This window comes from Coffea arabica, chromosome 5c, assembly GCF_036785885.1.
Source record: "Coffea arabica cultivar ET-39 chromosome 5c, Coffea Arabica ET-39 HiFi, whole genome shotgun sequence".
Classification (NCBI taxonomy): Eukaryota; Viridiplantae; Streptophyta; class Magnoliopsida; order Gentianales; family Rubiaceae; genus Coffea; species Coffea arabica.
This window is the reverse complement of record NC_092319.1, coordinates 49,081,016-49,103,326: the sequence shown is the minus strand read 5'-3', so window position 1 is coordinate 49,103,326 and position 22,311 is coordinate 49,081,016. Positions and strand designations below refer to the sequence as shown.

The 22,311-nt window shown below is 38.2% G+C and overlaps 5 protein-coding genes across 10 annotated transcripts; 4 read left to right on the top strand and 1 right to left on the bottom strand.

Moving 5' to 3' along the window:
- Positions 1-1,947: 1,947 nt before the first annotated feature.
- LOC113690944 (uncharacterized) lies at positions 1,948-6,749 on the top strand. 2 transcript variants are annotated; one of them, XM_027209078.2, is made up of 6 exons: positions 1,948-2,105; positions 3,942-4,036; positions 4,760-5,021; positions 5,609-5,805; positions 5,996-6,183; positions 6,298-6,749. In XM_027209078.2, the coding sequence occupies exons 2-6, from the start codon at positions 3,942-3,944 to the stop codon at positions 6,582-6,584; spliced, it is 1,029 nt and encodes a 342-aa protein (XP_027064879.1). In that variant the 5' UTR covers positions 1,948-2,105; the 3' UTR covers positions 6,585-6,749. The 2 variants fall into 2 exon arrangements, with proteins under 2 accessions (XP_027064879.1, XP_027064880.1); XM_027209079.2 differs by having other exon boundaries at positions 1,968-2,105; positions 3,907-4,036.
- A 545-nt stretch (positions 6,750-7,294) lies between these two features.
- On the top strand, positions 7,295-12,347 carry LOC113690783 (elongation factor 2-like). 2 transcript variants are annotated; one of them, XM_072051579.1, is made up of 4 exons: positions 7,295-7,509; positions 9,301-9,343; positions 9,432-9,519; positions 9,699-12,347. In XM_072051579.1, the coding sequence occupies exons 2-4, from the start codon at positions 9,341-9,343 to the stop codon at positions 12,137-12,139; spliced, it is 2,532 nt and encodes an 843-aa protein (XP_071907680.1). In that variant the 5' UTR covers positions 7,295-7,509; positions 9,301-9,340; the 3' UTR covers positions 12,140-12,347. The 2 variants fall into 2 exon arrangements, with proteins under 2 accessions (XP_071907680.1, XP_027064650.2); XM_027208849.2 differs by lacking the exon at positions 7,295-7,509 and adding an exon at positions 8,110-8,386.
- Positions 12,348-12,557: 210 nt separating this feature from the next.
- Positions 12,558-16,095, bottom strand: LOC113690785 (KRR1 small subunit processome component-like). Its single transcript, XM_027208852.2, has 12 exons — positions 15,794-16,095; positions 15,604-15,680; positions 15,236-15,346; positions 14,914-14,982; positions 14,463-14,519; positions 14,336-14,374; positions 14,118-14,222; positions 13,919-14,001; positions 13,745-13,826; positions 13,147-13,290; positions 12,969-13,046; positions 12,558-12,873 (listed from the first exon to the last, which is right to left on the bottom strand). The coding sequence occupies exons 1-12, from the start codon at positions 15,987-15,989 to the stop codon at positions 12,772-12,774; spliced, it is 1,143 nt and encodes a 380-aa protein (XP_027064653.2). The 5' UTR covers positions 15,990-16,095; the 3' UTR covers positions 12,558-12,771.
- A 159-nt stretch (positions 16,096-16,254) lies between these two features.
- Positions 16,255-18,583, top strand: LOC113690786 (DNA polymerase zeta processivity subunit-like). Of its 3 annotated transcripts, none has more exons than XM_027208856.2 (6): positions 16,255-16,415; positions 16,515-16,601; positions 16,732-16,844; positions 17,000-17,189; positions 17,515-17,748; positions 18,180-18,583. In XM_027208856.2, exons 1-5 carry the CDS (start codon positions 16,376-16,378, stop codon positions 17,715-17,717), a joined length of 633 nt encoding a protein of 210 aa, XP_027064657.2. In that variant the 5' UTR covers positions 16,255-16,375; the 3' UTR covers positions 17,718-17,748; positions 18,180-18,583. The 3 variants fall into 3 exon arrangements, with proteins under 3 accessions (XP_027064657.2, XP_027064658.2, XP_027064660.2); XM_027208857.2 differs by having other exon boundaries at positions 16,256-16,415; positions 17,515-17,744; XM_027208859.2 differs by having other exon boundaries at positions 16,256-16,415; positions 16,521-16,601; positions 17,515-18,583.
- A 139-nt stretch (positions 18,584-18,722) lies between these two features.
- LOC113690784 (protein WHAT'S THIS FACTOR 1 homolog, chloroplastic-like) lies at positions 18,723-22,032 on the top strand. 2 transcript variants are annotated; one of them, XM_027208851.2, is made up of 2 exons: positions 18,723-20,817; positions 21,613-22,032. In XM_027208851.2, the coding sequence occupies exon 1, from the start codon at positions 19,414-19,416 to the stop codon at positions 20,638-20,640; it is 1,227 nt and encodes a 408-aa protein (XP_027064652.2). In that variant the 5' UTR covers positions 18,723-19,413; the 3' UTR covers positions 20,641-20,817; positions 21,613-22,032. The 2 variants fall into 2 exon arrangements, with proteins under 2 accessions (XP_027064652.2, XP_027064651.2); XM_027208850.2 differs by having other exon boundaries at positions 21,540-22,032.
- Positions 22,033-22,311: the final 279 nt, after the last annotated feature.

Genomic DNA, 22,311 nt, shown 5'->3' with positions numbered 1-22,311 from the left:
GATCTGCGCATGCTACAAGCCTTCAAAATCGATCATCTGTCTACGAGACTGGTCTCTGTCTTAAAATTCTCCAAACATGCTCGACTTGCATGAACGCTTGAAGCTTTGTCTTCATTTTATACCCAATTAAGAGGTCGTTGTGATCAGTACGTATTTACAATTACAGAGATAAAGAAGTCAGGTATATATTAATAGAACACGACAAATCATGTTCAGAATATGTGCAAGTAGATCGATGAAGAGCATAGTATCTAGAAAGGAGGGCTAAATCAGATCGAACCCTAGCTTCACATGTATTAAGTCCATATCTTTGATGCATTGATCTCTTGTGCTGTTAGTACTGTTGATGACTTTGCAGCTTTAGGTTGAAACTTATACAACGTTTGAAATTAGCTAATACCGTTGTTTGGATAGAGTATTATTTGAAAATATATGTTTTATTTATATCATCGACTTTTTATTTTTATAACTACATTTTAATGTTACTTGCATCACATCAAAAAGTATTATAGTATTAATTTAACAAATTAATTTAAATAATATTCAATCCAAATAGTGGATTGAGTTGCAATCGAGCTAGTGAGATATTGGTCTAGAAAACTACATATGAATTTCTTCCAAGTATATCGCGGGTTCCTTGTAATTTTATAAAAACAAAAAAAAAATTGCAATTTTTAATTAACTCTGGACTCCATATATTTAATTTTTAGCTATAATTAACTTTTACTTTCAAAGGTTTACAAACTTAAATACTAGAATCAAAGTTGCAATTTTCAGATTCCAAGTGTGAATTTGGACTTAGGGCTTATTATCTTGAATAATTTTTCTTTCTTAACTAAATATGTAAACTGATAGTTTCTTCTGCCAATCTCTGGTTCCAACCACTCAAAGAGAAAAAAAGAACGAATACAATCTAACTAGGTTTAATGTCAGAGAGAGAGAGAGAGATGGTTTCTTTAGAGTTTATAGGTGAATGAAGTTTCTCATTATATATATCATCTCTTCTTTGATCATTGGAAGTTGACTGGACCCTTGTCTCGTTAGTCAAAATATTTGAAATCCATAGCTTTGTTATGCTGCATGTGGATTGAGGGTTTTGATGAAAGATTTGAAATTTTTTTGAATGTTTTGAAGTTTTTTTTGTGTCTTTATAGGTTTTTTAGATTACTTGATTTTTTGGAGCTATTCAGGTTTGTAATGCAATTATTATTTGAACTTACTTCGAACACTACAATAATTAGTGATTTGCAAATCTAAATACTTTTCGAATAATCTACACAATCAAGAATTTCAAATATTTCGTCAAATCTCTGAATCTAAACACAACTACAACTTTCTCTTTTTGCTTCACGTGTTTCGATTTTTTGAACTTTGTAATGGTACTTCAATTATTGTAATAACACTCTAGCTCTATTCTATTTATTTTTTGCAAAAATACATGAAAGATATGGAGTTACATTCTTAAAAATGGCAGTGCCTATAATATTGTGCTACTTTGTTTACTACTAATTATCCATTTGAAATTGCAGTAGGTTATTAAAAAATAATTTACTTAATAGTACTTTGAATAAAAGTACTTAGTGAGTGTTTGAGTGTGTTGTTTGGATGCATGCATATGAGTGCTTATTGCATTGGCTAATGTGAACTTATAAATCTTGTAAACATATTAACGTATTTATAGGACAAAATGATTAGATATTATGTTTTATTCTTTAAAACACAGAAACTATTCTAAAACACCAAATTTAATTTTCTTTTCTTAAAAGTGCTTTTTAACACTAAAAGAAATTTATGGGATAATATTACTTCTATCATTCAGAAGTATTTTTTTTTTAACAAAATCACCACGCTCCCAAACAGGGTCATAAATAATACATTTGCGCCGGTTTAAATTTGGGCCACTATTTGTGGTTAACTCCTAGTATGGGATGTGATAGGTTGGTTTTTAAAACCAATACAGTAACACGGCCCATATCTCCGTCCATACCCTTTTTCAAAATTTTTATTTTTCCCGTTAAAATTTTGCACAAGGCACAACCAGCAGAGTAATCGTTGCATGCTGCTTCGGCTTTCTGTTTTTTGGTGCCTGCATTTATCGTCGAAAGGTAATCTTTGACACCCATATCTATGTCCGGCGATCTATTTTAGCATTTTTTTCGCCGTCTGGGCTTCTCTCAAAATTGAATCCTTCCTATGGAAAATCTTCAGATTAAATTTTTTGGGCTTCTCTCAGATGAAGTGGCCCTTACTGGGATAGTTTTGGTTCATAAGATTGATATTGTATTAAATATTCGCATCTCAGTTTGTAGAAATTATTAAATTTGTCGAAGTTAGGTTATGCGGAAAAGTTATCAACTTTCTTGATCTGTCGGCTGTGGCGGATTTGAGGAAACTTCTGCTAGATGCCAATTCTAGGAATTCCCAAAAAAAGGGGAAAATCAAATAAAAGAAAAGGAAAAAACTTCTGCTTACTTCCTTTTAGGGTAGCAATATAATAATGTTGATTCTCTAAATCTCTTCCCGGGGCCTATATGTAAACTGCTGTTCGTTCTTGGAGAATTATAATAGTATCTGTACGAGCATAGAAGATAAGACTAATGTGGATGGTAGAACGGATCCATGATTTTTATTTATATGTTGTAAGCAGAGTGTATTAATAGCTGACCTCTTTCTTTCTCTCTGCAACAACAGTTATCTAGACAGGTCATTATGGTTGTATTGGTAGTTTTGCAGCATCACTATAATCAAATAGATATTGGAGGTGGATAAGGGTTGCACTATAGGAAAAATACCTCTAACATAAAAGCCTTGTGATTATTAGCTGGAACTAAAGGCCCTTGGATTAGTTTTGGGAAGTAGAGTAAATTCATGAAGAGTATGGTATGGATGACAGTCGGCCTGACAGTTCTTTCCTTGGTGAGCTGGTTAAGAGATTGGGTATGTGTCATGTTGAAGAGGATATGAGCTGAAGCCAAATGTAATAGGGATGCTTGAGCTTTCTTTGCTGTTTTTGTGAATGTAATAAGGATAGTAGTTGTTTGAATATCTAAATTGAAGAACCCAATAAGCATTGATTGAATAGCACTATAGGTTGGAATTGAGCTCCCAAATGCGAGAAGTTAGAAAAATGATCCAGAACCTGAAATTTTTTGAAAGTATTAAGAAAGCAAACTTAGTTGCTGTGCATGCTATTAGCATTACATTTAAGTAAGATTATAAAATTGGGACCTTCACAATGAAGCTTCTTAGCATCGATATAAGTTAGTTCATCTTGTAAAGCGTGTACTACTGATCCACTATTTCAGTTTTGGGTATAGCTTGAAAATAATTAAACTATGCAACAAGTTGGCAAGATTATGTATGTTTTTCCTATTTCATGCCTTTCAATCTTGCTTGTCTGTGGTTTTTTCTTTTCAATAGACTTAGAGTTCTGTGGATGAGGACGGGAAGTACAATTGACTTTAAAAGTGGCATGACTTTTTTAAGGTTCTATGCCTTTTTGCTGCGTTTAGGTGTTTTGACCTTTGAAATGAGGCATTGGAAGGGAACAGTATTCTAAAATTTTCAAGATAATTGGATACTTGAATTTGTTTTGATAGATGGGCTTAATAGGATATTGGTAATGTCTTTTGTGCATTTTAACTTGTTTTTCTTTCTTCTTCTGTGTAAGACACTTCCAATAAGCCACAACTGTAAACTCTCTTTGCTATATTTGTGCTCTCATGCATGCTACATGGTTGAGCTTTATAGATGGCTCCTATAGTTACGTCATTTTGTTCATTAACTGAAATATGACTGGAGTGAATAACAGAAATTATCTAGGGAATCTCTACATACTGTTAAATTTCAGCTTTAAACATCTTTTAATTTGTCTGAATTTTGTCCCATCTCCTGTGTTCATATTAGAATTACTTCCTGACTTGGAGTAGTCTCTGAATCAGATGGTGGATTGTCGGTGGATCACCTTCATTATAGTGCTTCCTTGTCTTGTGGGAGTACTTGATGCTAGTGCTGGTGATGCTGACCCCTTATACAGGTAATCTTTCCCCATTTCTTTATTATCGCTATGAAATTTACATCACATAAATTTTCATTTATTTTCTTTGATCTAAAACATCACTCCTTGGTCAGCTGAAGTCCTTCGAAGAGAAGTCTTTAAAATCACTTTAGTTCAAAGAAAAGTAATACCAAAAAACCCTCATCCTTGAATCCTAATTTAGAAGATAGATGTGCAGGACACTTTTTGAAAATTTTTGAAGAGTAACCTAGTCTTTTCATTAATTATTCATCCATATAATACAATTCGTTGCAAGTGTTTATGGTTCTGAAGTTGATTGAAGTGATGAAAAAAATGGTTCCATGTCATTAGTATTTTTGTATTTTGTCCAGTTTCTTACTGGAATTAAATTTTATTGTGCTTCTTTCGTCATATGGGCTTTTTTCATGTATGTCATTCACAAGCTTTGAGATGCTACAAGTTTCTGGCATGGTAGCATGTACAATACAGTTAAAATAGGACACTGCTTTCTGTTATTATATGCATTTTCTATCTCTTTTGATTTACCAAAAAGTTAAGTCCAGTTATTTAGAAAGATGAGTGTTATTTTGTCATGCTTCCTCACGGATGGTGTGAGTTTCTCTGAGCACTTGCTAGCCTTGTCACGCTGGACTACTTTCTGCAAAATTAGAAGAATGTAGGAAATGCAATTGAAATACATATATTGAATTTCTTGAGGTGCGTTTGTTTTGAGGGATTCAGGGATTGTGTCAGAGAATGTGAAACTACAGGATGTGTCAGAGAAAGATGTTTTACAAATTGTAAATTCCTGTTGAATGGTTCTTCAATTGATGGCCCATGGTATATGCAAGAACCTCTTTTCTTGCATTGGAGACAATGGGATTGCCAAAGTGATTGCCGCTACCACTGCATGGTTGAGAGAGAAAAAGAAAGAGCAGCAGTTAATCAAGGGCCTGTCAAATATCATGGTAAATGGCCCTTCCGACGTCTGTATGGGTTTCAGGTTTGTAATATTTTGTACTGTAAGACCTAATACAACAAAAAAATCTGGAGATGGAAGGAAACTTAATTATCTTCTATATTAAATTTTGCATTTTTTAGAACATGCAATCTGCCCTATACTCCTGAAGTATAGTTGCCTCTTGCATTTCTCTGTGAAACTGTTAATTCTACTGAATCGTTCCATTTAAGTATTGAATTGTAAGAGTTAACAGCCGTATCTAAATTGCATTCAGGTACTTGATGAAATCAGTGGGACTCTTTATAAATTAATTAACAATTTTTACCCTGTTAACATTAGATGACAGTTATTAATCCTCGGTAGTTACAGGTATGCTTAGTGCAGAACTAACCAATTTCTGAAAGCAAGTCCTGTGGTTTGTATGGATGTTTTTTAGCGACAACTTAATCTTTTCATTAATCGTGTTCCACAGCATTAGTAATTTTGAGGTTTCATAGATTTCAAGGGGGCGAGTAAATGCAATTGATTGTTCACGATGTGGATGGGAAATGAAAATATTGTTCAGAGGGAAGCTGCCTGTGACCCTTGTTTTTCTTTTTGCATCTGAATAAGTGTCTTTTGTGGTTCAGGAGCCTGTTTCTGTAGCCTTTTCTGCCCTCAACCTTGCAATGCATTTCCATGGTTGGTTGTCCTTCTTCATCCTTCTTCACTACAAGCTGCCGCTAAAGCAAGACAAGCAACCATATTATGATTTTACTGGCCTTTGGCACATCTATGCATTATTATCCATGAACTCATGGTTCTGGAGTGCTGTTTTCCACAGTCGGTGAGTGACTACTTGGGGCAGAGAGTGCATTCTCCTATTACGCATCTTAATCTCTTCATTTTCATTGGGCTGTTTGTGTCGCTGACCACTGATCCTGTACAAGTTGCGCAGGAGTATTTGGTTACAGCAGATACCACAGCTTTTATTGCACCAACAATTTAAGTATACATGTTGACCTGTTTATGCACAGGGATGTGGTGTTAACAGAGAGGCTGGACTACTCATCAGCAGTGGCCTTACTTGGATACTCTCTTATTTTGGCCATATTAAGAAGTTTCAACGTTAGGGATGAGGCTGGCAGAGTCATGGTTGCTGCACCTCTTCTTGCTTTCATAACCACCCATATATTGTACCTCAACAACTACAAAATGGACTATGGTATGAACCACCTGGTTTTGGTTTCCCTACCAAGTTCACCTGCATTTTGTTGCTATCAGTTTCTCTGGCTTGAAACGATTATAACTTGTTATGTTTTTTTTTTTTTCTTTTCAGGTTGGAACATGCAAGTATGCGTTGTAATGGCTGTCACTCAGCTTGTTGTTTGGGCAGTGTGGGCTGGCGTGACTCATCATCCTTCGCGCTGGAAGTTGTGGATTGTGGTTGTAGGAGGTGGTCTGGCAATGCTTCTGGAGATTTATGATTTCCCTCCATATAAAGGATATGTTGATGCACATGCTCTTTGGCACGCCACAACTGTCCCTCTAACCTTCATTTGGTGGAGTTTCATCAGGGATGATGCTGAATTCCGAACATCTAACCTCATCAAGAAGGTCAAATAAGTAGAAGAGTAGGTTTTGCAATCTGGTGTCCTTCCTAGTCATGTGAATTGTGACAGCTTGATGAGGCTTTGCTTAGATTGGTGGAACAGCATTATTCTTTCTCTGGATTCTTTTCAATTAATGTCCCTTCCACGACATGGATGGGATGCTTCGTTTCTGGATGAATATCTTGTTGCCAACTTTGTCATATATAGCAAACGGGAAGGCTGGTGCATCTTTGTCAGTTTTGTTGGAGATGCATTACAGACTTAAAAAGCAAAAATGTTGCCTGCCTTGGGTTTGAACCACAAGTTTAGTCTTTGGCGGCCCTCTTGGTCTCGGCCCTCTGGACAGAACTTGCATGTCAAGGTCTCTATCGTATAGAGCATGTCATAGATGCTGCTGCCAAATTGAGCCTTGTTTTACTACGTGACAAAAATAATAATATGATATAAAATTAGATTCATGTGGAGCGAGGGCAGGAACATACTATAGAGAGAATTGCTTTTCGTGTCTTGCAAGAAGGTATGCGTAAAAGATTCATCGTAAAGGGCGGCTGTATGGCTATGCGAAACAGATAGAGTGAAAGAAAAATAGGAGGCGTACGTGTAAATCAGCCAAGGTAGGATTTAGAGCCGGATGCTTGTTTGACCAGACCAGAATTTCTGAAGCTTGGAGCGCAAGTTATACAGCCGCCACCTTTTGTTCCTTGGGGTTGGCAAAATGGAACTATAAGGATAATATAATAGTCGAATTTGTTGAGGATGTTTGACACAAGACAAGAAATCGCGGCGCTTGGAGCCCAAGGAAAAGATTCCAGCCTAAGTAAGACCAGAATTTCTCTACACCACCGCCACGTTCCTATGCCCTTCAGCTGGAGTGAAAAATTATACTGCTACTGCTGCTTAATAAGAAGATTTTCCACCTGCTTACGCGACGCCAGAAGGTACTACTAGTCTAGTCCGTCTGTTTTTAATGATAATTATCATTAATTAATACTTCGTCAGTAGATACCACAAAAAAAAAAAGACCATTCAACAAATAATTTCTTGGAACGTGCACGCTTCTCGAATCTTCTCTCTCTCTCTCTCTTTGGGTTTTTTCCTTTCAAAATATTCACTGCGGGTTCAAGCAAAATCGTCATCGAACATTTCCTGAGGTCTTTTGTTTTTACCAAACCATAGTCCCTCCCTGAATTCGAGACATCATGTAGAATTCATAAAAACAACGACGGTAAAAAATGTGAAATATTAAAATGCAATCGAGATAGGCCTCTTCAAATTACACAATTCTCTCTCTCGAGTGTAGATCGAACTACATAAAACGTACTATCATCTAAATTCATGTCAAATTACTATACAACAACATTCTCTTCAATTTTGGTAAGAAAACTGCCACCATTCTTCCGACCGATTACCTAATGGATCCATTGACTAATGTCATCGTTCTGCCCCCCCCCCCCCCCCCCCCCGCCCCAAAAAAAATAATAATAATAAAGAAGAGAAGAGTTCATTGACCAGATTATTTTCACCGGAATTAGTTAGTAACTAAGCTTTGACCTGAAACAAAAAGGAGGAGGAAATCCGGTGCAACGCAAGCTATTTGTCTTCCTTTTTACAAGTATTTGATTCTACTGAGTGAACAACAATACCGGTGGGGAAATAATACTTGTAGAATCATCTAAACCCTTTATATAGTAGTAGCTCCAGTAGTAGGACCAGGGCTTTAACAGCTGAGAGTGGTGAGGATTAGTGGTCTCAACCGCCAAAGCCAACCGAGAGCCGCCGCCGGCGTCGTCTTCTTCTTCGTCTTCTCTTTCTTGTGTAAGTCTTTTCGATCGTCTACGTTCTCTTTTTTATACTTTTGAGCCGTTTCTCTTTCGCTGTGACATTGCAGCTGTTTATGTAGTTTTACGTTTTACCTCTCTCTGTTCCCCATGGCGATTTAGTAGGAGATTTTGGATAACTTTATTTGATTATTGACCTAAGCATCTTCGATTTCATCATGTATTTACCGGTAAAATTTGGATGACAATTATTTTTTGTGTTCTGAAACTTGATTGTACACGTCCGATAGTTGATACCATGCTCGCTTCTCATCAGATCAATGTTTTTCTTTTTTCTTTTTTTCTTTTTCGATCGTTGAGCTGTCTGTTCGCTGATACGTGAATCAAAACGTGCTATTTTAGTTTAATTTAGTTTCGGAGCTGTAACCTTTTTTTTTTTTTTCCTTTTCCCGTTTAATTAGCTAAATTATGATGCTGTGTTTGGGGACTACTTTCTCTTAGTTAGAAATCACTATAGTTGAACGTTACGTACTTCTAAATTCTAATTTTATTTATCTAATTTATCTATTGTAATTATCGACTAATTTATTTTTAGTATTATATTATTGAGGCCTTGACAGCAGTCCTTGTTAACTTAGAATATTTAGCTCAAGGACCAGATTCTTTCATCCGATTTTTATGCTGATTCCTACGACTTTTTCACATTAAATTGGTGTTGCAGTACTTACCGGGCAGACCACATGAGAAAAGTCTGCAATCTGGCTTTCGTCTTCTGCTGGAAGTGTTTACAGTAGTATTTGATTGTCTGTAGTCTTCAAGATTTGTTTGAGTTCACAACTTTTGCTATTTTATCGATTTTTTTATTTTTTTTTTGAGATTGCCAGCTTATTTAGGTCTAATAATTTGTCATTATTGATGTCCTAATTTCTGATACTTATTATCTACTGTTAGGCATTTGGAGGATCACAGGGACAAATAAAAACGTGTCAAAATGGTAAGTGTGCCACTTATTTCAATCCTCTAACAGCCTTGTAGGTTGCTTAAACATTTTTGTGACGAGAAACAATGTTTGAAATTTACAGGTGAAGTTCACAGCTGAAGAGCTTCGTAAGATTATGGACTTGAAGCATAACATTCGTAACATGTCTGTTATTGCTCATGTCGACCATGGTATGAAGTTCTTCTCAGAGTTTTGTTCATCTGTTTATTGTAATTGTTTTATGATTAAAGCTTTTCATGAACTTGCTCTCAAAGATTGTTGCTACATATATATACATTGGTAGATATAATAGTCATGTTGATGCTCAATTTGTTGCCTGGACCTACTGCTAAATTTTGGTTCCTTGTAGGGAAATCTACTCTTACGGACTCCCTTGTTGCTGCTGCTGGTATCATTGCCCAAGAAGTTGCTGGTGATGTTAGAATGACAGATACTCGTGCTGATGAAGCTGAGCGAGGTATTACCATCAAGTCCACTGGTATCTCACTGTACTACGAGATGTCTGATGAGGCTCTGAAGAACTACAAGGGAGAACGACAAGGGAATGTGTACCTGATCAATCTTATTGATTCTCCCGGCCACGTTGACTTCTCGTCTGAAGTCACGGCTGCTCTTCGTATCACTGATGGAGCACTTGTTGTGGTTGATTGTGTCGAAGGTGTGTGTGTTCAAACAGAAACTGTCCTGAGGCAAGCACTAGGTGAAAGGATTCGACCAGTCTTGACGGTAAATAAGATGGATAGGTGTTTCCTTGAGCTCCAGGTTGATGGAGAAGAAGCTTACCAGACATTCCAAAGAGTCATTGAGAATGCAAATGTTATCATGGCTACATACGAAGATCCCCTCCTGGGTGATGTCCAGGTCTACCCGGAGAAAGGTACAGTTGCTTTTTCTGCTGGGTTGCATGGTTGGGCTTTTACTCTTACCAACTTTGCCAAGATGTATGCCTCCAAATTTGGTGTTGATGAGTCCAAGATGATGGAAAGGCTCTGGGGGGAGAATTTCTTTGACCCTGCAACCAGAAGATGGACCACCAAAAATACTGGCTCTCCCACCTGCAAGCGTGGTTTTGTTCAGTTCTGTTATGAACCTATCAAACAGATAATTAACACCTGCATGAATGATCAGAAAGATAAGCTGTGGCCTATGTTGCAGAAGTTGGGTGTCACCATGAAGTCTGAAGAGAGAGAGTTGATGGGGAAGGCCCTGATGAAGCGAGTAATGCAGACCTGGCTTCCTGCCAGTAATGCTCTTCTGGAAATGATGATCTTCCATCTCCCATCTCCTTCTAAAGCTCAAAGGTATCGCGTTGAGAACTTATATGAAGGACCTCTTGATGATCCTTACGCTAATGCTATAAGAAATTGTGATCCTGAGGGACCTCTTATGCTCTATGTTTCCAAGATGATTCCAGCATCTGATAAGGGTAGATTTTTTGCTTTTGGTCGTGTATTCTCTGGCAAGGTCTCAACTGGTTTGAAGGTAAGAATTATGGGTCCCAACTATGTCCCTGGAGAGAGAAAGGACTTGTATGTTAAGAATGTACAGAGAACTGTTATTTGGATGGGTAAGAAGCAGGAAACTGTCGAGGATGTGCCATGTGGGAATACTGTAGCTATGGTAGGTTTGGATCAATTTATCACCAAGAATGCCACTTTGACCAATGAGAAGGAAGTTGATGCTCATCCTATCAGAGCAATGAAGTTCTCTGTGTCACCTGTTGTGCGCGTGGCCGTGCAGTGCAAGGTTGCATCAGACCTTCCCAAGCTGGTTGAAGGTTTAAAACGTTTGGCAAAATCCGACCCTATGGTTGTATGTACTATTGAGGAGTCTGGGGAACATATTATTGCTGGTGCAGGAGAGCTTCACCTTGAAATATGTTTGAAGGATTTGCAAGAAGATTTCATGGGTGGTGCTGAAATTTCAAAGTCTGATCCAGTTGTGTCCTTCCGTGAGACTGTACTAGAAAAATCTTGCCGTGTTGTTATGAGCAAGTCACCCAACAAGCACAATCGCCTTTACATGGAAGCCAGGCCCATGGAGGATGGTCTTGCTGAGGCCATTGATGATGGGCGTATTGGTACAAGAGACGATCCAAAGAATCGCGCTAAGATTTTGTCTGAAGAGTTCGGGTGGGACAAGGACCTTGCGAAGAAAATTTGGTGCTTTGGTCCTGAGACTACTGGCCCCAACATGGTGGTTGATATGTGTAAGGGAGTACAATACCTGAATGAAATTAAAGATTCTGTTGTTGCTGGATTCCAGTGGGCTTCCAGGGAAGGTGCATTGGCTGAAGAAAACATGAGGGGCATATGCTTTGAAATTCGTGATGTTGTCCTTCATGCTGATGCAATTCACAGAGGTGGAGGTCAGGTTATTCCCACCGCTAGAAGGGTTATATATGCTTCCCAGCTTACTGCAAAGCCGCGGCTTTTGGAACCTGTTTATTTGGTAGAGATCCAAGCTCCTGAGCAAGCTCTTGGTGGCATTTACAGTGTTCTGAACCAGAAACGGGGACATGTGTTTGAGGAATTGCAGAGGCCCGGTACACCACTTTACAACATTAAGGCATATCTTCCCGTCATTGAGTCGTTTGGGTTCTCAAGTAGCTTGAGAGCTGCTACTTCAGGCCAGGCTTTCCCACAAAGTGTGTTTGATCACTGGGACATGATACCATCTGATCCATTGGAATCTGGAACCCAAGCAGCTCAGCACGTTGCTGTTATTCGCAAGAGGAAGGGTTTGAAGGAGCAGATCACCCCACTCTCTGACTATGAGGATAAACTGTAAGGTGATTTGGAAAGCGAGTATAGTAGCATGTCAACTCGGAGACTATACTTTTATTTTGTTTTAACAATTTGCACTTATCCTGAAGTCCTGCAGGTTGCCTTACTTTTACATGCCTATAGCGACGAGAGTCTTTTGATTTTAAAATTTTTGTTCCTTGAATTAGCATCAATTATAGCGATTTATGCAGGTGGTGGTTGTGTTTCAATTATGGGTAAAATTGTTAAAAAGTCTGGATCATGAATGATGTGGACCTACCTCGGCCTAGATTATTTATTAGTGAGTGCATTCTGGCCTGTGGCTATCCAATCCGCCCTCCGGTTGCAAAACTACCGCCAAACCTGAGAGCTAAGCGGAATCCTGCTAATTACACCATGCATTAAATTGACTATTGGTTTTAAAACAGGTAAAGACGTGAGGATCAAAAATCAAACATAGTAGAGGTTCCTTCATTTTCTTTCACAAGATTGACACTACGTTCACCTAAAAAAATACAAATTCCAGCAAATCAAAATTTAAGGAGAACGAGCTCCAAGCCAGTGATGATATAGAGATCACTTCGGTCAGCATTGACTCTCTATATAGTAGTTGGACGGCGACATAAATTCGGGTCCAAGACTCGTCAATCTCTGTGTTCAGATTTTTTTTTTCGCCGATAGCTTGCCAACAGCTGCAATGTAGGCCTGAGGATCAATCTTTTCTGCAGACTTTTTCTTCCCAAACTCCTTTACCTTTTTCTGCATCACAACCAAGGTCAGATAATGAATGACGCTTGTGTGGTGAAGTCATCCAGTCCAGGAGAAATGTTGATGCAGTCAAATAAAAGCATTACCTTCAAAGACAAGGCAATGGCGGACACGTCATCATGCCTGTCGGCATTGGGAGAATGCGAGCCGTGTTTCTTCACTTCCTGTCAATATGAGCACATAGCAATATGTGAGAATTCTCACATTTAGAATGCAGAGGTTAACCTAAACTAAGTGATAAGCAGCATATGTCACTACGAAAACCTCAGGTGGAATGAATGCTTCTTCACGCCGTCTTTTATTTTCAGCTGTCTTCTCTGCCTGTTTTTCCTGCTTTTCTTGCCACTTCTTTGCCAATTTCTTCTTATCAGCCAAAAAGTATTCACCACTTTCCAGCTGTAGATCAATCTGAAAAAATTGAAAAACAAAACATAAAATGGATAGTTGGGTACACGTGAATCACCTTAAGCAGGGAATGAAAGTGAAGATCTACAATGAAATTAATCAAATTAGACTGCAGGAAAATCGTCTTAGCATTGGCTTTTCTCTGCAGTGGATGTGCATCATGTGCCCCAGAGTCGATAAACACTGCAGACAGTTGCTTTATAACCATTTGCAGCTTATCATTCATCACCGAGACTATAAGTACGCAACTATTATTTTACTCATCATTTATCTCAAACAGGTATATGGTACTGAGCAAACATAAAAGAGGTGGGTTCAGCGGACTCGATGCACACTAAAATTCATTGAACCAATAGTGTTCTATCAACAAAACCAAAAAGAAATCTCTTTATAGAAGCAAAATCAAGTCTCCACAATGTCTATCCATGTAGGTTCTTGCTTTAACAACTCAACTCACCTTACTGGATTGCTGTGATGGAGGGAATGGAGTATATGGCTTCTTCTCTTTTGATTTAACTTTCTTTTGTTTAACATTCTTCCTAAAAATGACATTGAGGAAAAATACCATAATAAATCAAATCTGAGATTGAGTAACAAGAGAACAAGCTGACATGAATAAATCATTGCTTACTTTTTAAATGTTGGAAGAAATCTATCCCAATTCTCATTTGCAAGTGCTGGATCTTTTGCAAGCTCGCACTTCAGCATGAGGATCTATCACGAATGAAGGTTGGACCGGAAGTACATAATGAGATTCTCAAGTACAAACCAACAAAGAACAACCAAGAAATTCAGCAAATTCACCTTGATAAACTGTTCAGGAGTCAAACCTTGATATGATATAGTGGATGCATTTTGTTGAGAATACAGTCCTCCACAATCCTCCTAACTTGTTTCAGACCTTTAAACGAGCCCATAGCAGCAACAGTGTTCCCCTACACATTTCAAAGATTCAAAGCTTTGAACTAATGACTTTCACTTTGACAAGAACAGGTCAAGTTGCATGATGAAAACAGAGACTGATGGTAAATTGGGGTTAGATGGAAACCTGGACAAGAATATAGCAGCCAGTCAAGATCTCTAGCGCCTGTATTGCAATTTTATAATTAGCAACACAGCATTAGCATTTAAAAAAGCAGAATTGCAATCCATCAGAGCTAATTTTTACCACAAACCTTCAGTGTTGAAGAATTTGGGCCCACTAGATGTTGCCGTCGTTTGACAAACCTTTCCTGCAACAATCATAAAAAAACTGATTTGACAAGGTCTTTGTGTGCAGAAAATATGCAGCTTAATGTGATTAGGTCTTTTAGCTTTGACAGCACCAGAAACTGATAAAATGTTGAGGTTCAAAATCTATTTGTCTTAAAACGTCATAATCCTTTCTCCTTATCTTTACATTCTCTTTTGCTCAAGGGAAGAGGGGGATAGTAACTGCAAGATACTGATATGAGACACGGTGCAAGTGTCTTTGAAAATTCTAGCACTTCCATTTTAGTGGCCTATATATTATTTACAGTTTGAGCCACAATACATAAGAATTATGTAAAAAGATCCGAATGCCATACAAAACATGAGATATGCATATCATCAGCAATAACTTTCAGCAGATCAGACAATACGAACCTTATTCCTAACCAAGTTGCCAATCTTGATGATGTCACACTGCATCTCATCATTCAGTATCTTAATTGCCTGTAATTTCAGAAACGTTGCACATGAACTTATGCATCAGTTGAGGTCAAATACCAGAAATAAAATTTCGGCACAGGAGAATATTTATTGGCGGTGTGATCCTCCAGGATTATACCGATGTTGTGCATGTGCATAGCCGTTAATGAGAACAAATATTGCACCTAATAATATCTAAGACCCAAAGCCAATAAAAAGTAGTTCCTTACACCAAACTAGTGTAAAGTAACAGAAAAGGAAGAGATTGCCAACAGACCTGAGGTGCAGGAACACTTCTTGACAGAAGTTTAATGAGGTCCCTGGCTTTAATGATGATGTAGGGATCCCTAGTCTTTCTAGTTGTTGAAACCGTCATGCATCCTTCAACCTGACCGCACAAACAGCCCAAAAGAAGCCAACCGGGGAAAAATGTGTAAGATACAAACAAGAGGTAACAGGGAACCATATGGCTCAGTCGAAATGAAAAACGTTACAAATAGCAGAGGCTAACAAGTGGTATACTCTATCCACAAGAGCCTAGCAAACTAATTCCCCAAAGAAGCTAAACAAACAATTCATACGAGCTCAAGTAGTAGAAAACAGAAGACTAATTACAAACCCCTCCCCCGGGGATAATAGACTCACCAAGTTGAGCTCGCATGCAACCCCAAACTCCTTGAGAGCACCTTTTACGATGGGCCAGCATTCTTGCAGATATTTTTCTGCAAAATTCACCAACAATTACAAAAATAACCCAACAACAGTGAATGCTCAGTATCGGGGGACCTCTGTAATTAGTAGTAAAGTAATTTTGAGGAGAAGAGAATAGAGAGACCTCTGTACTGAGGGAAGAGAGTGGAGAAAGAGCTGACTTCAAGCATGCCGGTCTCGTTCCAGGAAGGATCAAACTTGTCTATCTTCCAGTGATCGATGGATTCATCGTCCCAGGGTTTTGGCTTATCGTGCTTGCCCTTGTGCTTTCTAGGCTTCGCCTCCGCCTTTCGCTCCTCCTTCTCTTCCTCCATCGCCATTCGCCGCCCGCCACCCAGCTGCCTTTTGGAAAGCCCTCCTGTCTACCAATCCAACCCTGGATTCCCCCCGCAGGGTTTTATTTTTAGACTTCGAACCTCATCAAAAGGCTCGGGTACGGAGTACTTTACTTGTTACTTTAACATGAGCTAAATTACGCTTTTAACCCCCACCACCCCTTGAAATTACACCCAACGAGGTGTTGGAGCAAAACGACGCAGTTTTCTATTATTATTATTATTATTATTTTTCCTTCTCTCTCTACTAGTTCTACTAGTTTGCTGAATACGCCGCGCCTGTGACCGTAAGAAGGAGATACAGAATTGAGTCCGAAAAGAAAAGAGGCGAATTGCTGAACTTTTTTTCCTTTAAAAAAAATTTTTTTTTGATGGAGCGCAAGGATAATAATCAAGCAAAGGCTCCCCAAGGTTAGTCTATAAAAATGGTCTCCGACACTTAATCTTTTCTTTTCTGGTTTTTTGTTATAAAAATTCTTGTTTCATATAGTTTTCCGCTTCATATTCGAGGTGCAGGAGAAGCTGCTAGAATATTAACTGAATTTCTGGAGGTTGCTATCTCCTGCATAATTTTCCTCAAAGGAGTTTATCCACATGGTACTCCAAAAAAAAAAACGAACAAAGTTTTTTTTTTTTTTTTTTTGATTTTTCAATGCCGAATGAATTGCTTCACTGAGTAATGGTAAATTTGTGTTGGGGTTTGAAAATGGAATAATTCTTCGAAAAGGGGCTTTCGAGAGGCGGAGATACATGAATGTGGTGGTTCACAGAGCCAGACATCCTCAGCTTAGAGATTACATCCATTCCTCTGTCAATGGGCTTCTTCCCTTCATACAAAAGGTTCTTTTTTTTTTTCTCTCTAGTTCACTCACCCCTGCAAAAGAAGAATAAAAATGGTTTATGTATCGTCTTTTTTTGTTAATTTATTTGATGGGGGCAGCTTAAATTTCTACGTTTCTTAAACTGAGGGAGACTGTGCTAAATTTGCCATGCAGGGATTGGTGGAGAGGGTGGTGGTAATTTTCTTTGATAATGAGGATTTCCCCATTGAGAGATTTGTTTTTAAGGTTAATTTAAACCTTTCCTACGGTTCCAAGGTGGAACAATCTGACCTGGAGTTTTCTCTTAGATCATTCTTGATCAAGCTTCCTGTTTCTGAGTCTCTTACTAAGCTTCTTCCCCGAGGTGAGTCTGGATTCTTTCTTTCTTTTTTTCTTTTTTCAAAATTTTATGCGTTGTGTGATATACTAATGAAGCTTAGAAAATTACCAACCTTCGAACTCAATCATGAAAAGATGGGGGAGAAATATACTAATGTGCTTTACGCTTGAGCAACGTCTAGATGATTCAAATAGCGATGTTAACTGCGAAATTTACTAAAATTTGTACGTGAGATTTTGATGCATGTATTGATCTTTGACTGGTTTGTACCTTTAGTTTCCATGTGATGTGTGCCAGAGAATTGGAAATCTGGTTCTTCCAATGCTATTACTGTTTCGCTTTCTGATAGGTTGCAGGTGGGAGATAACAGCCTATTTTCGTGCTCTCCCTGAGGCTAGTACAAGCAAAGATTCTGAACTCATTTGGATTCCTACCGACACAAAGCAGTGGCAGCAACCTCCGTTGATAACCCCAATCAAATCCATGAACAGTGAACCTCTTGGTGTGCAACTGTATTTGGAACATCCGAGTCTCTCTGAACCAAAGCCCTAATGGGCTATACACTACTGTCTTTACAGAGTCGGTAGCCACCCTTTCTATGCATGCTTAATACGAGCATTAAGTTTTAAGTACTTAGTGTTTAAGAATTAAGACTCCAGTTTTTTCAATCGAATCACAATTGAAGGCAAATAAGTTTATTTGGTTACAAGTTTTGTATCATCAAAAAATTTATTCAGATTAGGTCTAGTTCACATAATTTGTATGCCGCCATTGCTAATGGAGTTGAGGGTTGTAACTTAGGCATACAAAGAGAAAAGATGAGAACACAGTTGAAGGTATTTAGTGAGCCTCCATGAATTAAATCCACAGTATATGGCAAGAATCCCCATGGTGAAGAAGCTTTTATGAAGCAAATTTAGTTCCGCCGTCATGTCCATTGTCAAAGTCATGATCTTGTGAAGATGGACTCTCAGATGAAGAAGAATTTAAAGTTGTTTACCACCATGCTTGCAGGTGTGCATCTGTGGATGAAAAGCAAAAATGTCTGCAAGCTTTGTAACAGCGACAACCCCTAAGAGAGTCCCTTGTTGCTCTGTGCTTTTACAAGATTCAGACTGAAGAACGGGTTTTTTTGATGAAATCTTTGCCTTAACTGATGAGAAGACGTTCGACTTTGTATCAGACAAATGTACAAATGAGTGACAGCTGCAACGTTCACCATAGGTGCCATTTTTGCATGGAAGAACTTCTATTGTATGGTCTTGGTCTCCTTTGTGAATGGATTGAACTGAAAAGACTCTCTCTGGAGTTGGCAAATACCACTAGCATTTACTTGAGATTGCCAAGTCCAAAATATTAGAAGATCAATGTACAGCTTTTGTTACCTGGTGAATGGAATGGTTTGGTTTGTTGTGGTACATGACTTGTGCCTTGCAATTGGTTGCAAATTCTGAAAAAGTGGGCTCTAATTTTCTGAGAACAGGGACCAGATTGCCAAACGTAATCGTTTCTCAAAAATCTGTGGTGGGTTTTGTAGAATTTTTTCTTGTGTCTTTGAGTGCATTGACCCATTTACCAAATGGAATTCTTTCTCAAAAATTTGTGCTTAGTTTGTAGAATTTCTTCTTATACCACTGGCTCGCTCATATTTGGTTAATGTACGAGAGCTTGGCTCCAAATAGACATCGTATTTTTTTTTTTTTTGGTCCTTGAGGCACTCCAAATAGACATCTTTGAAGAAGAAGAAAATCATTCATCTTAAGCTAGTTGAGGGTACAGCAATTGTTTGCGTGTAATAAACCTCAATTTTGCCTCATAATACTAACGGATGAGACAAAGTATGGTTTTCACCTTAGGCTGCTTCTCTATTACTACAAATTACTCTTGAGCATCTCACCAAGGATCGGCTTAGCTAACTAACAGAAAGCCCCCACCCCCTCTCCAGTAAAACCTCAAAAAAGTCTCTTGATCAGCCTACTACTTCCTTTTTTTTTTTTTTTCTTTTCGCTCTCTCTCTTTTTGCTTGCGGATAGCGTGACCATGGTCCATGAGAAAATACTTCAGGTAGAAGCCTACCATGTTTCTGAATCCTACTGCAATTACTTGAGATTAATTGGAGATTCGGCGATGAATATGACCTTGCTCTGTGAAACGACCGCCTAGAAGTACCCTGTAACCGTTATTAGCTTGCCTTGCAGTCCAACTGTTCGAACTTTGGCGCCAAAGAATCTGTTTCCCGCCTACTAAAATGGGGAAGAATTCATTGTTCAGGCAGATGCATAAATCTCTCCAGTCCTTCCTTTTTGATAGGAGGGGGACTCTTGGAGTATATTCTCCCACTTCATTTGGGAAAACAGGCTTCATGAGGGTGTCGATCATGCATATATCCAGTGGAGGAAGTAGGCCAAAGAAGAAAATATACTACAGAGCACCTGAACTAGATAAAGTTATGGACCTTCAAAAGAAACCTGCAATGATACTGAGGCTCAAATCTATTATCCAGTCTCAAAAAGACGAGTCCCTGCTTCTCAGAGACCTTGAAAAAGAAGTTGGTTTTGTGCAGAAATGGAATTTTGTGGCCGTCATTGAGAAGAACCCTTCAATTTTTCATGTTACTGGAGGCGACAGGACACCGCCTAGGGTGATGCTCACTCACAAAGCTGGAAAGATTGCAGCTTTGGAAGCAGCGGCAAGAGATCAAATGGAACCCATTTTGGTTAAGAATTTAAGGAAGTTGTTAATGTTATCCATTAATTGTAGAGTGCCAATGGAAACAGTTGAATTGGTTCAGGATGAACTGGGTTTGCCTAGTAATTTTAAGGAGTCTTTGATTCCAAAATACCCGCAATTTTTTTCATTGAAAGCTGTCGATGGAAGGGATTATCTTCACTTGGAGCACTGGGATTCTTCGTTAGCTGTAACCGTTAGGGAGGAGAGGTTGGCTTGTAAGGGCAGTTTGTACCCTGGTAGCCATTCAGAGAAGGGTAGAATATCCAAAGACGGCAATTTTCAAGGTCCCTTTGCATTTCAGTTGAGGTTTCCTGCTGGTTTTAGGCCCAATATGAGTTATCTCAAGGAACTTGAGAGGTGGCAGAGAATGGAATTTCCTTCTCCATACTTAAATGCAAGTAGATTTAACATCGCTGATCCTAGAGCTCGAAAGAGAGTGGTGGGAGTGCTTCATGAGCTCCTGAGTTTGACCATGGAGAAGCGGTTGACATCTGGTCAATTGGAAGCCTTCCATTCAGAGTATCAATTACCAGCTAGACTATTGCTTTGCTTGATTAAGCATCATGGCATCTTTTACCTCACTAATAAGGGTGCAAAGAGCACTGTAATCCTCAAGGAGGGTTACGAGGGGTCAACTCTGGTTGGCAAATGTCCTCTTTTGGTATTTAGGGATAAATTCATATCTCTTACTGGTAGGAAGGAAATTGATACAGCTCTCGAATTATCTTCTTCTGCTATTAGCTGAAAATCTTCTTTCATGATATGAAATATGCTTCTTGGCGGTGGTCCTCTTGCTGTGATGTTAGATGCAAGCTATGTCATTTTACTTCATCAATCTGTTTGAAGCTCAAAGAACTTCTTTACTCCTACTCACCCTCCAAATGGGAAAGAATCTTTAGTTGCAAGCAACTTCCAGTCATTGGTTAGTGGAAAAAGCTTACATTCATGTAGCAAATTGTTTGATGACTTGCTTCTTTTAATTCAACGCATATCATTAAATTGCTTTCTTAAAAAACTCACTAGAGTAGAAGAAATCTCTAAGCATGTGGCAATGCAGCGTATGGTGTTTTATATCGTAACATTTGCATTAGCTTTTATTTTGAGTTCCTCTGCAAATTGACAGTGCTCTATGGTTTTTTTATCCTACAATTCTTCTCCAGATTCCACGTGGTAATCTGGTTGTTAGGTGCCTTTCTTATAAATACTAGTGTCATTTCTTAATTGTTGCTTCTGGATTACTGTAGCTGGTAAAAAATTCAATGGTGCTTTATGATTTCATTTACCTCAACTTTTATCTGCCACAAGTTTTTTAATTAGTGTGAGAGATAGGCACTTGTTTTACTCCAGAATACCTCAAGTATTCATGGGGTTCAAGGAATGCTTCCTCGCAGTGTACTAGCATTGGATGGTTAACAACTATCTATGTAAAACATGACGGTTTCTGTGAAAGCATGATCACATTATGGTATTCATGATTGTATGGTGTCGTACAGAGTAGCCTATTCTAGAATCATTTTACTTTTCCATGATATGATTTCAACATTCAAATTGTTTAATACTTGCCTCTGTATAATACTATTCATATAAACTCAGATTCTGGGGCCCTGGTAATCTGGATGCAAATATTATTTTCCTTGTTTGTAGCTTTCTTAGGTTACAGTCACTGAAGAAGTGCATTGATTGTGCGATTAAGTAGTTCAATGATGTTCTTCAACAGCATCTGCAGAGCCTTTTCCATCATTAGATGCAAGATTGGAGATTGGCTTTTCTCTTGTGCACAGACGGTTGTGTGGCGCGGATATCACAAAATTGTGCAACAAATAAAAGAGCTGCAGAACTGGATATAATTGCTGAATCTGGCTTGGCTGTCAGCAAATCTCTTTGCTTTTCCCTTTCCATACGCACATTTTGTCAGGATGCTGGACTTTCCTTGTGTTTAAGGGGATTTACCGGTGTCTGTTCCATCAATTGAACAGACTTAGTGACGCCAAATGCACCTTTTTGGTTGCTCCTGGACGTGTGAACGCTGCAAGTGAAAAACTAGATTTCGTTGCGTCGATGTTTTGATTGATGCACGTTTATTTGTTTCACCGAATCTTATCCTTTACAATCCTGATATCGTGCTAGTTTCTGAGCTTTTTTTTTTTTTTTTTTCAGCAAACAGTGACGGAGACAGTATTTTTTTTAGGAGGATACAAAATTTTCTTAATATGTTGTGTTCAGAATAATTTTCATTCATTTAAATATATGACATCTAAAAAAATTAAATATTAACTTTAATTAAAAGCTTTAATTAAATATATATATGTATAAGCTCTCATAATAAAAACTAAAATTGTAAAAATTTAAAACGGGCCAATTCTGTTATATATATATATATATTAACGTATTATAAATTAAAATTTTTGAAACTTAG

Excerpts from the sequence above, each read along its gene's own strand:
- LOC113690784 (XM_027208851.2), top strand. The coding sequence starts at position 19,414 with ATGGGGAAGAATTCATTGTTCAGGCAGATGCATAAATCTCTCCAGTCC.
- LOC113690944 (XM_027209078.2), top strand. The coding sequence starts at position 3,942 with ATGGTGGATTGTCGGTGGATCACCTTCATTATAGTGCTTCCTTGTCTT. Across the intron at positions 4,037-4,759 it reads GATGCTGACCCCTTATACAG|GGATTGTGTCAGAGAATGTG; the intron begins GTAATCTTTCCC and ends TGAGGGATTCAG. Across the intron at positions 6,184-6,297 it reads CAACTACAAAATGGACTATG|GTTGGAACATGCAAGTATGC; the intron begins GTATGAACCACC and ends TTTTCTTTTCAG.
- LOC113690785 (XM_027208852.2), bottom strand. The coding sequence starts at position 15,989 with ATGGCGATGGAGGAAGAGAAGGAGGAGCGAAAGGCGGAGGCGAAGCCT. Across the intron at positions 14,520-14,913 it reads GCAACTTGGTTAGGAATAAG|GAAAGGTTTGTCAAACGACG; the intron begins GTTCGTATTGTC and ends TGATTGTTGCAG. Across the intron at positions 13,827-13,918 it reads TTTCTTCCAACATTTAAAAA|GAAGAATGTTAAACAAAAGA; the intron begins GTAAGCAATGAT and ends TGTCATTTTTAG.
- LOC113690783 (XM_072051579.1), top strand. Across the intron at positions 9,520-9,698 it reads TATTGCTCATGTCGACCATG|GGAAATCTACTCTTACGGAC; the intron begins GTATGAAGTTCT and ends GGTTCCTTGTAG.
- LOC113690786 (XM_027208856.2), top strand. The coding sequence starts at position 16,376 with ATGGAGCGCAAGGATAATAATCAAGCAAAGGCTCCCCAAG. Across the intron at positions 16,416-16,514 it reads TCAAGCAAAGGCTCCCCAAG|GTGCAGGAGAAGCTGCTAGA; the intron begins GTTAGTCTATAA and ends TTCATATTCGAG. Across the intron at positions 16,602-16,731 it reads CAAAGGAGTTTATCCACATG|GGGCTTTCGAGAGGCGGAGA; the intron begins GTACTCCAAAAA and ends TTCTTCGAAAAG.